The sequence below is a fragment of the Euprymna scolopes genome, chromosome 7 (genome assembly GCF_053919585.1).
Source record: "Euprymna scolopes isolate OS-2025 chromosome 7, ASM5391958v1, whole genome shotgun sequence".
Classification (NCBI taxonomy): Eukaryota; Metazoa; Mollusca; class Cephalopoda; order Sepiida; family Sepiolidae; genus Euprymna; species Euprymna scolopes.
Genome location: NC_136488.1, coordinates 114,862,736 through 114,875,727, shown reverse-complemented (window position 1 = coordinate 114,875,727; position 12,992 = coordinate 114,862,736). Strand labels below are relative to the sequence as shown.

General features: G+C 27.2%; 1 protein-coding gene across 33 annotated transcripts in view; it reads right to left on the bottom strand.

The window, feature by feature from the left end:
• Nucleotides 1–12,992, bottom strand: part of LOC145279894 (DISP complex protein LRCH3-like) — a 338,958-nt gene that overhangs the window by 12,381 nt on the left and 313,585 nt on the right. For 11 of the 33 annotated variants that reach the window (XM_080131416.1, XM_080131423.1, XM_080131398.1 and 8 more), the window contains one exon: nt 10,702–11,063. The exons of 3 other annotated variants lie outside the window; for them this stretch is intronic. In XM_080131416.1, coding sequence (XP_079987542.1) covers nt 10,884–11,063 — 180 coding nt within the window. In that variant the 3' untranslated portion in view covers nt 10,702–10,883. Of the gene's footprint in view, nt 1–10,700; nt 11,064–12,992 lie in introns of those variants that run through there. 19 more of the 33 variants (XM_080131410.1, XM_080131413.1, XM_080131393.1 and 16 more) reach the window with 3 other exon arrangements.

Sequence of the window (12,992 nt, the reverse complement as noted above, 5' to 3'; positions counted from 1 at the left end):
ATATTTACAGGGGCCAAGTATGCCCAAAGATGGAGTACTGTTGCCACATCTGGGCAGGAGCTGCTAGAAGCATCTTATCCTGCCTTGACAGAGTTCAAAATAGATTTTGTAGTCTAGTGGGGGATGCCCTTTTCTCTTCCCTGCAACCTCTTTCCCCAGAGAAGAGACTCTGCTTTATCATTATTTTCAAGGCAAGTGCTCAATCTTTGCCCCCCCCCCTGCCAAACTTTCACGAAAAACATTCATGCTGAAATCATTATCAATAATTTCCCTCACTCTTTATCTGTGCATAACCCTAAACGTAGATTCCATAAACAAAGCTTTTCTGAGAACTGCACGCCTGTGGAAGTCTTCCGTTTCACTGCTTTCTAGATGATTACAATATGATAATGTTCAAGTTCAATGTGAATAAGTTCTTGAGCCATTCTCTTAAATAATCCAATTTACCAAATTTCCACTACTAACCATTGACTACCATACACTCATTAACCCTTATCCTCGAGTGGCCTCCAAGCTTTGATAAGTGGTGACTCCTTTATAAAAAAAAAAATAATAATAATGACACATCCATTTTATAATCTTTGCATTTAGTGATGAAAACGTTAGTCCGAACTGCAGCCTTAGCCTCTTATTGAGATGTGTGGACACATCAAAAGTAAAAAATGACAAAAAGAAGAGAAAAGAAAATCTTTAGCTAAATTAAATTTCTTTCATTGTTACCTAAATTTTAATCAATTTTCTTTTCATACAATAATACCAAATTATAAACTTTTAAAAAGGCAAGATAAACATTATTCATTGCAAGAATTACATTATTCCTATTCTTAAAAAAAAAAATTGTAAATTTGGATGAAAACATCAAATAGAACTTTGTTCAAGCCTTTAGAATTTCTATAATCTTATATTTTATAAAATTTTATTTTACTGGTAATTCAGTTAAGTAAAAAATGTATGTCTTTTTCTATTATAAATCTATGTAAGCAATTTAATTTGTATGTCCTCAACTTCACTAGAAAAAACCTGATATTGTAATTTTGAATCATTCTTCAGATATTATTCTTACAATCTTTAAATATATACAGGTGTAGTAATATTTAATTTGCAGACAGATTTTTTTCCATCTGAAATTTAATATTCATGTTATATATTTTCAAATTGATTTTTTTTTTTTAATATTTACATTTGAGTAATGTTTCCAATAAAAGTTTAAAAACATTGTATTTGCACATAAATATTTTAAAACTGGATTTCCTAAATACAGTTGTTATTTTAAGAAATCAAACATTGCGCATTTAAATTTAAAGAAAATCAATAAAGCTTAATTCCCCCACCCGCCGCATGTTTTTTTTTTTTTTTTTGAAAACATACATTAAGCAAATGAATAAAAAAAAAAATTCAATAGATTTTTAATGACATTCTTAAAATTGGAAACATTCAAATTAACTATTTATATTAGAATCAGGAGCATTGCCTGATTCTAATACAAAAAAAATTCCATAGAATTTAACTGCAAATAATATTTCTTAAATAATTCAAAGTAATTAAAAATATCCTAATTAAGTATTACTAAATTGATGTTTTTTGTTTTGTTTTTTTTTTACAATTAATGCAATAATCATAGGACGGGTAATTAGCTAGTGTGCACATATTTAAAAGAATAGTTTAAAATTGTAAAGATTTAAATGCATATTTTATACTTTTTAAGAGTTTCGAATACAAATTGGAAAAATAAATAATATCAAACAAAAAGATAACCATTGGTATTATACAAAAATATGGCAACAGAGAGAAAAAGAATTTATTTACATGCATTTATAGCAATTTTACACACCAAGAATGGTATAAAATAATTTTGTGGAGGGAAAACAGGGTGAAAACATGAAGCAATAGCCTTTAAACAAAAGAAAAAAATATGTTTTCACTGATTAAAAAATATAACTTTCACACTGCATCAAACACAAAGGCTTAAAAATATTACAGAATTTTTGTATTCTTAAATCTGTGTATAATTTATCAGTAAACAAGTTAGATTTTTCTGAATTTAAAAATATTAAACTAATTTTGAAAACATTGAGCCTTCAAAATACATATCAGAAAAATAAAATAGACATGATATTTACTAACAGCGAGTTAAGTAATCATTATTAATAACCATCCAGTTTCAAAAGGATCTCCCATCATTGTGGACTCGATCAAGTTAATTAAATATGAAAAAATTTGATTACCTACTGATATTTTATATAATAGCATGACATTATAATCTTCATTTATCATAATTTCAATTGTATGATGTTTTGGTTTTGTTTTTCATATTTTAATATCTGTGAAAGGTTTAAAAAAAAAAATAAATAAATAATTTTAAAAAGAGAAATCTTTGTACAACAAATCAATTGATAATACTGTTTCCTATTTACTTGTCTTCTTATGAGATCAGAGTTAGACACAAATGTAGGAAACCCTAATCCACAAAAAGTAGCACTCTGGATTGGGACAAAAAATTTAAATTGTCTTAGTCTAGAAGGATTTCTTCTTCACTGATTGAAAGCAGAAATGCTAAAGTGTAGTATCAGAAGTACATACTACACTTTGTTCCTAACATTAAAAACAAACAAACAAAAACACTGGTAAAGAGCAAAATTGTCTACACTTTTTTACGGGATTTAGTTCAATTTTGACGCACTAAATAAAAAAAAACAACTGATTTTTGGTCAACCAAGTAAACTTTTTGAAATAGGACCACATATTTGCTATATTTATGTTTCCATGTATGGGTATTTTTGCTTTTTATGATGCAAAATTAGTTTTTTCAAATCATTGAAATAGACAAAGAGTTAAGAGTTTGCATGTGTTGATTAATGACGAGTTGATATTTTTATTTTACAAACAAATAAAATGTCTTTAATTAGATCTTACAGAAATAAATGCAACTTTTCCTGCAACGAATAAAATATAAGAGTATTTGAATCACAAGTTTACTAAAGTGTGTTTAACAGGATTATTTTGATATTAAATTTGGTAAGCAGAAGAATGTTTGGGTGGCTGCTACACATGATTCACATGCCATAAATTAAGGGTTAAAAAAAAAAAAAAAAGGAGTTGCTTGAAATTCAGAATCCTCATGATTCACAGATTCACCTAGTATCTATGCTTCCTGTGTTTGTGGGATAATCATTACACAAAAATGACTGGCATGTGTGAGAGGAAATGGAGTCTTCAACAATTTGCTGGTAAATGGACAGATACACTTATTTCGGCACATCAAAATCAGCTTCATCAAAATATTCACAAATGCTCTGGCCATAGGTCTTTCAAGGATTGATCATGAAGAAATCAAAAGCTGAAATCTCAAATCCATCAACTCACCAAAGATTATGAGTTTGAAAAATCCATTAATAAAAAATTGGAAGCATATATGGCCTTGTGCTAAACTTGTCACCAATAACATTGATTTCTTGCAGAAATTTGAAGATGCAAAGAGCCTGAAAATGCATTACTTATACTCACATATTAATGTGATCAATAAGTGATAGAGAGGGTGAAATTCTATCAGGATGTGAAAAAAGGGCAAATGCTGGGATGCTGACTGAACTCAAAATGCATTTCTGCTGATGATAATTTTACAAATTTATAAAAAGCAAAGTTAAAATCTTCAATTCTGAACAAAGATGATGTAATATTCAATTTGTATATATAATTTTCAGACTTTGCTGCATTTTTATCAATATCAGCTATTCAATTTATGTATATACCTATGAGTTTTTCTTGTTCTGACATTGATATTAAAAGCTTACTTTTCTATTTAAAAATTATTAAAATGGAATTCTTAATATACTCACTGAGTATATGGATATGCGAGCGATTACATTTTTTTTTTTTTATCGTTTCTTTATAGATGATTAGTTTCATTTCACTATTATGCATAGTTTCTAAATTCTGCATAATTGCGTAAAATTTAAGATCAAAACGTTCCAGCACACTGAAATATTTTTATATCTATCTATAAGTAACCTTATCGGAGTGTGTGAAAAGTTTCTAATAAACTCTCTGAATATTTGGTTTACAGAGTTGAAATTTGATATATAGAGTATTTGAACCTATAGAACACTTTTTGGTTTATTTGTTAGCTGGCAAAAAATTGCTGTTAAGGGGTCAAAATTGAAAACAAAACAGTTGACTTTAGCAGGATAAGTAAAAAAAACATTACTCCTGCTATTACTTTTGCACATGCACAAAATTAAACATTCATAACTCAAAATCGCTTAATTTTTAATCTTTCGTATCCATTTGTCAGTAGTTAGGACGGTAACAACACTGGAGATATAAATTACAACTAAGGCTGGAGTGCTAAACGTTCTGGTTTCAATTTTAACGGATGGTACCCAAGACATATTTCTTTTAAATAACTTCTGAAATCATTACTATATATTAGATGATAATCAATAGAGAATTGACTCTATAATAAGAAATCAGCATGAATTAAAATATATTTATGCATATTTTACAACCAGGCAATGCCAGCCGACCTGCTAGTAGTAATCTAAAATTACAACATTTAATCAAGAAATTGTGTTACCAAAAAATTCTTTTCTATTAAACTATTTCAGGAATTAATCAATAATGTCAGAAAAATGCAATTGATCAACTTTTTTTTTAAAAACCAACTTAAACAAATTTTAAGTTGGTTTAAAAAAAAAAGTTGATCTGACTAAATCTGATTGTGATTGTGATAAAGTCATCATTTTCGGACTCTACTGTACAAAATTATCCTAAATCATTTGAAAAATCTTAAACAATATAGCAATATTTTTTTTAGTCCAATGCAATCAAATAACAGATTGAAAGAGTAATATGAAGCATACTACATTCTATATATAAGGGGAGATAAATGTCTAGATAAAATTGAAAATCTTTTTAAGAACAAAAACAGTTTGGGGGGGATAATTCAGCTTATAATATATATATAGATACGGAAATTAATTAAACTGCAAGAAAAATCAATATTTTTCTAATATAAAACTAAAATTCAGTAAAAAAAAATCAATATATTTTCTGCTTTGAATTTAATTATTAAAAAAAAAGTATTTCCATATTTAATCAACTCAATTGGGTTTTCTTAAAAATACTTCATAAATATAAATATTAAATACTGATTTTTTAAAAAAATTTTAGAGGAGGATCAATAATTTAAATTCTATTAAGAATAATATAAATTAAGACTTCTCTTTGAAATGAAAACAATCTACCGCAATGATATTTTGAACTGAAGTCTTTATTTGATAAATGGTTCAATTCAAAATTTTCTACAGCTTCACAACTCCAAGTAAAATATTCATGTAAGGAAGGTTAAAAATTATATTGACTAAAATGTGAATATAACAATCAAAATGAAAACAGGAATCGAAAGGATATCAATATCTTAATGTTTGATTTTAATTTAAAAAAAAAAAAAAAGAAAAGAAAAAAAAAGAATTCGGCTGTTACATATTTACATTTATTGAACTTGTTTGAAATTGTATCATAAAATTTATTCCAATAAAAAATGCAACTTTATTTTGCAACTAGAATTGTTTTACAATTGCATTAAGGTTCCAATCAAGTATTTTTGTTTCACAAAATCTGCTTATATGATAAACGATAGTTATTACTTAATGAATATCCTATTAATTAATCTCTATGAAATCATGAGGAAACATTTCTTTTAAAAATTAATATTTGTGCATAAACAAAATCTAAATGAAAAAATGATTTTAATGTAATTATGTGAAAATATTTGTGATAGCAAAGATCAGCGTCAATAACAAAGTAAATAAGAGACCATGTCAAAAATAAAAAATAAATAAAACAGTCAAGAAAGAATGCTAAGTGGGGAAAGGGGTGAACATCCATTGTTGTTTTTTTGTTTGTGCAATCTCCATGTAATTATTGGTTTTATAATATTATCCATGAATTTTTTCATAAAAAATATGTGAACAAGAATATTGATTCTTGTTCACATATAAAAACAAAATGTGAAGTGATTCATGAACAAAAAATACTTCAATTCATGTTTTTGTGAATGAAAAAAGTTATTAATAATTAAAACAATTTTCTGAAGTAAAAAGAAATGTAATTTTAAAGCCTTTCCTAATATATACACATACACTTTGGTCTTATGTTTAATTAAGCTAAAAAAAGTATTATTAAACCAGGATCTCAATTCGTTTGGTTTATTGATTAAGTAATGATTTTTACTTTCAATTACCATGGAAGCAAAATAAAAGTTAGTTTATGTGATTTAATGTTCAATTTTTTTTATGTGTAAACGAATCAGCCATCATTCATTATTTATACTAAATAAATGTCTCAAAAGACTATTTAAATTATTTCAGTTTTCTAAATAACAACAACAAAAAATATATTACTGTAAAAACAAAAAAACATTAAAGCAGAGCCCAGTATTTGAGTAAAAACAATATCTGAATGGGATAAACAATCTTAAAAGGTAGCTTTGGATTGTAGGGATCATTTTCAAAACGTTTACAAAGAACAAGGAATTATCTTCCTTAAACATTTTTTATGAGCTATAAGTTTTAACATCTTTCTTTGAATTTTCTCCCTAGTTTTAATATTAATCAGATTGATTAGTTGGTGTATAGGAGGTGGGGGTTGGGGTAAAGTGCTTTTAAAATGCTAATTATTATTTTTTTTCTTTTTCTACTGGTCAAAAATTAAGGGAGATCAAAATGTATGTGTATGTATTGGGGGGGGGGGTATTCATCACATATTAAGGCAATTCAGAAATTTTTACAAAGAATAAAAAAATAAAAATAAAAGCATCTAAAATTAAAAAAAAAATAGTGGCAATACACATTTTAAAAAAAAAAGGCGAAATAAGTGTTTGTTTAAAAAAAAAATTAAAAGGGGGAGAGGATATAGACTCATTTCTTTGAGAAATTTTTCTTTTAATATTTAAAATATTTTTTACAAAATTAAAAAACAATAAAATCATAAAAATGTTTGTGCAAATGGCATACATCAAAAATGGCAAATTATCCCAGAGAACCACAAAAGTTTTTTTTTTGTTTTTTTTACATATAATGATTAGAACTGATATATCTTAGTTTCATTATTCAAAAAAATATGCAATATAACAAAAATTATGCTTAATATTTGTTACTGTTTATTAGAAAATATTCAAAATGTTCCTCATTTTGCTACTTAATGAATTTATGATTTTTTTTAAGTAAAAATTATCTTACACTAAACACACATAAAAAAGAAAAAATCTGGTTTAAAGTCAAAGAAAGTGCTCTGCCTCTCCCCTTAATAAAAAAAATATTCAAAAACAACCTCAAATCTTGAAAAACAAAAAAATCTTGAAAATCTTCAAATTACCCTGTCAAACATTGATAGCAATCTTTTAAAAGACATATTACAAATTTTTTATCACTAATCAAAAAAAATTGGATTAAAAAAAAACAATGAATAAAATGGGTTTATGGCAAACAACATTCTTTAAGATTCTATTAAAATTAATCTTAACTTTTTAGCACAGAAAATGTTCCTCAAAATTATCTCCCTTAGAGAGATGGAGGGAAAATCAGCTAAAAGAAAAAATTAATTTCTATACAAAATGGATACTGGTGTAACAATAAAAATTGATTTCTGTTATTATAACAATTCTAGAAAAAAATCCACTCAAATTATAACAGCATTGTCTTATAATTACATTTTTAATTTTTAGCAAAAAAAAAAAAAAAAAAAAAAAAACTGAGCTTAAAAATTGTAAGCAACGAATATTTTCCTGTATGTATGTATATATATATATATATATATATATATATCATGAACCTATAGTTTAAAGTAATAAAAATGGCAAATATGCCTGATTTACTACACACTATTTTTTAAATTATAGTTTCAGTTGATATCAATGTATTTAAGGTCATTTAATGCTTATATCTCATAAATGATTATTTTTCCAATACATAAGATCCTTAAATGAGTGTTCTTCAAACTTTTTAAACATAACTCCAATTGCACTAATAGTTATTTTAGCACAAGTAAAATGAATTGTAAGAATTTCAATTTAATATTTAATATTATTAATCGTTTCATATTCAGCACAAAGTTGCTGTGAAAATAAAAATTTGCATGTTGAAGCTTTTTTATTAAATTATTTATGACCATAGAAATCTTGCAATAACAAAGAGACAGAATTATAAGTACCCAACCTTATATATATATATGTTAATGCTGATTTTACATAATTTATAAACTTATATGTAAGTCATAAAATAATTTTAATATGTAATTAGATTTCATTATAAAGTATAAGAATATTTCTGACTATAAGAAAGGCAAAGTGAAATTTTCATGTTTTGTTCTAAAAAAAAAAAAAAAATTTTTTTTAAAAATTAAAAAAAAAAACTGTTTTACAAGAATAATGTAACTAGACATAATTTTAATGTGAGAAAGATTTCAGAAAAGTGAAATTATTTTTTACTTCCTCTAACAAAAATAGATTTTAACTGGAGTTCCTTTCACTTTTCATAATACATTTTCTAAAACGAAATACTGTAATCATTGACAAGATCTATGGAGGATTAAATAAAATCCCACAATGTTTGTTACATCACTGTATGATTTACGGTTAATGATATGTATGTCAAGATCATTATTATAAAGAAAAAAAAAGTCTCTTCTGTAAAAATATGTCATTGTCTTTAAATAAATAAAAAATATTCTTTAAATAAATAAAACAAATATGTTTCTTTATTTTAAATCATAGCAATTCTTTTTAATACTATAAATATTGTCTGTGTTTTTACCATAAAACTAATCGTCAGCTAAATATTCTTAAAATGTTACTTTTGGAAATGTTTTTATTTACAAATGTACTCTTTTAGTAAATGAGATGACAATTTGATTTGGAAACAATTCATTTTAAAATGGGTAAAGCGTGATTTTTTTCTTACCTTAGTGAAAGCATATTAATCACCAACAACCATTATTAATTTATCATTTCCTCATGTGCAGTTAATTTTTTTTAACAGTAAAATACATTTCAATTTTACTCAAACATTTTAACTTAAAATAATTTTTTTACAAAAACAAATTTAAAAGTTAAAAATTACAAATTATGAATTTTTGTTGGAAATGTAACGAAATAGAAAAAAATCTTTAACTCCTAAAATAATATAGAATTGCAATCTCAAAAATGCAATGAATAATGCTAAAATTAGCTTCATTTTGTTTTTCACTTTTTATTTAAATTATATTAAAATGTCTAAAAAAGAAAAAAAAAAAGAATTATTCATAAAATACATCTATTTAATCTGCACACATAAGATTATTTCAAACTAAAATGTGAAAGACTGATTTACACACAATTTCTTATAAAAAACTATAAACACATTATGAAAAAAAATGTGTTCCAAACAATATAATAATCAGTATTATTATCATTCCTGTTATAATCATATTGACACGTGAGTTTCCATAAGAACACCAAGGTTATGTGCTCTTATGCCTATTCAGTACTTGAATGACTATTTTGAAATACCAAGTACTGTATTTAAAACCACAGACTTAGTATTTTTGCAAGCCATAGGGCCATTATTGCAACATGTGTTGATCAGACATTGGCTGGTGATGACAAACTGATTTCAGATTACTTCCTGAATCTTTTAGAAATGAATGATCCTTGCAAAAATCTAAGAAAACTTATATTTCTAATGAGTAATTAAGAACTGACCACTAAATGAGATAAATCCCCAACTGATTTATGCTCTAAGTTTTATTGTAATGAGAATAGCTTAAACTCCGGGACATAATAATATTGTTCTTGATGTGTTTATATTGAGATTCACAAACTATTAAATTTCCAACTTAAAAGAAAAATTATTTCTAATACAAACCAAAAATTATTAAAAAGATTTAAATTTTCACAAATAATAATTAAATACATAGCACTGCATTTAGGTTTTAATTTGTCACAAATCATGAAACTCAGTAGATTAAGATCAACATTAGAAAAGAGGGTGTAGGGTAAAAATACTGGCAGAAAGGCCATTATTGAGAAAAGTTTAAATGCCGAGTTCTTTGTTTGGATTGTAAAATGATTATAATGCCATTATTTCATGCAAGCCAAGGTGCAAAGACATTGTACAGTGGATCAACAATCATTATATTGCTTTGTCAGGTAAAAAAAAACAAAAAAACTGTCAAACTTGTTGTTCAAATGTTCATTATTTACTTTTTTGCCACCAATTGTCCATTCTGCTTGAATACCTTGTTTGTAATTTTGAATTTCAATATGGCAGCACAATAGCTTCCATAATTAATAAAGACATTAGCTATTTCTTGAAGATAAAATTTTCCCTCAGATTGTTGTCAAGTTCTTCTATTGGAGATGATGAAAGTGATGATGTCAGTGGCAGCACAGGGGGAGTAGCGACCTTGGCAGTGAAGTTGAGAGTACGATAGGCAAGGGAATTGAGCAGCAGCAAAGCAAAGCATCAAACGATGTTGAGCACGCCCCTCTCCATTAGAAGAAGGCTTTAAGAAAAATACATTGATAAAAACAATCTACTTAATGCAAAGAAAAATGTTTTTATGTTTTTATTTTTTTTTTAATTATTATTTCCGTTTGGATTCTGTATAAAGTCCATCAAACAGAATTATTGTTTCATTTTAGGTTGAAATTTGGTTTCCATCCAATTTTTTCTTTTTTCTTCATTTTTTTTTTTATTGTTGCTTTTGTGGTTGCTTTTCTTTCTTTTTTATCATTAATAAATGAAAATGTAATTTTATCTATATAAGTTTTTAAAAAAATTAACAAAAGGGGATAATTAAAAAAAAAAAATAAATATAAAAAAGGAAATGGTTAGAGAAAAGGGTTTTTAGGGTGGTAAAAATATCCAAAAAAACAGGAAGTTGGCTATTAGTATGAATATGCATAAGTAGGTAATCAAATAGTCTTTAGTGGTTAGTCGCGGAAAAGACACCAACTGCTGGACAGTTAGCGCAACACGTGCAGGTCGTACGGTCTCCACTATGTCATCGCATGCACAAAGGTGATCCTGAAATGAAATGCAAAAGGTCCAAGTAGGGTGATTGTGGCCTGCAAAAAGATTTTGTGTGTCACAACATTGCAATTGTTGTTAACAAAGCAACAGCAGCAGAAGGGGCAAAGGTGGATTCTTTTGATTTATCTCCCTTTCTAAAGGGGAGAGAAACCAAATTTGGATTTTGACGCATTTATCAGTCTTTGCATTCTATCTCAATTATGCCTAATTTTTGAAATGCTCTTTTACATATTGTTTTTAGTCTGGCATATCAAGTTGTAAGAGTAAAACAAATCTACAGAATAATGCACATAACTCACTGACAAGAACAAATTGTTCTGTTGATTCATATCAGTTGTAATGAAGAATTAGATTTGGAAAAACAAAACTTGTGTGCAAAATTTTAAAATCTTCAAAACCAGAAGATTCAACAATAAATTCAAATGTACTTTTCAAAGTTATAATCATGCATATAATATTAATATATTTAAAACTAGAAACGGTCCCCATAGATGGGATCTCTTTATACTGGTAAAGTTTAAAAGTCAATATTAACATTTTTCTTCTCTTGATGGGTTAGTTATTAAAGAATAATTTAATCACTTAAAAAGGTTTTATTAACATGCGAATACATAGGAATATATGCACTAATGTGTAGTACTAATTTTTTTCATGCTGGAGGATGTGACAGCTGGAATGTGGGAAAAACCAATTCTCCAAAAGGGCACTCTTGTCAGATAAAAAACAGCTAAGAATAAATTCATTAGCAATAATCTATCTTCCAAATGAGGAGGTAATTTCTGAAAGAGTGCACTTTCTAGGAACAAGCTGAACCATACCTCGTTCTGACAAAAGAATGTTCTGCTCACCAGTGAGGGACTCCCCCTCCCTCCGGAATGATACGTGTATGACAATAGCCGTTGTACCAGTTGTTCTGAATGTCATTATATTTGCATCTTTTCTGCTGGTAGAAAGATGTGGTACAAAATCAAACGACAAAGAAAAGGCCCGTGTACCAAAAGAGGTTGCACTCTTATTCTTCAAAAAGAATCTGAGCAAATTCCTTTCTGCATTTCTCTGCAGGCGATTGTCAATATAGCAACCTTTTCTCAAAAAAGAGAGAGCAAAGCCTGAGAGGGTGCACCTAAAATGGAATACTGTTACCACATTTAGGCAAGAGCTGCTTGGCATTCCCTATCTTGCCTTGATAGAGTTCAAAATCAACATTAAAACATAGTAGGTAATGCCCTTTTCTCTCTCCTACAACCTCTTTCCCACAGAAGAGACGCTGTGAGCCTGTCTCTAGTCTATCATCATTTTCATGGCAAGTGCTCGTCTGAATTCCAATCCATGGTTCCCCCTTTGCCAAACTTTCACCAAAAAAAAAAAAAAAAAAAAAAAAAAAAAAAAAAAAAAAAAGCATCTGACTAGCTACAACCACTATCAATAATTGTTCCACTCCCTATCTGTGCCTAAATTTAAATGAAGATTCCATGAACAAAGCTTCTTTCCTAGAACTGCCTAGCTGTGGAACACTATTCCAATGGCCTGCTTCCCAGCTGATTACAATATAGTAGCCTTCAATTCCAATGTAAACAAGTTCTTGTTTAAATAATTCAAATTATACCCAACCTACACCATTTACGATTACTACAATATCACTAACTCTTATTCTCAAGTGGCCTTTCAGCCTTGAAAAGTGATGATTCCCTCGTAAAAAAATACCTGTAGCACTTAACCATATGTCATTTCAACAGCAAAACAGATCTAACTAGTAGAACAGTCGCTCTGTACCATAAGAATGTAAATAAATTTACAATTTAAAATTGTTTTTGTTTAAAATTAGATCAAGGTTGATCATTAAATTACTTATAAATATAAAAGGCTTTATTAACAAAATGTGTATTTACGTAAAATTGTAATAACAGTTATTTAAAAGATGAT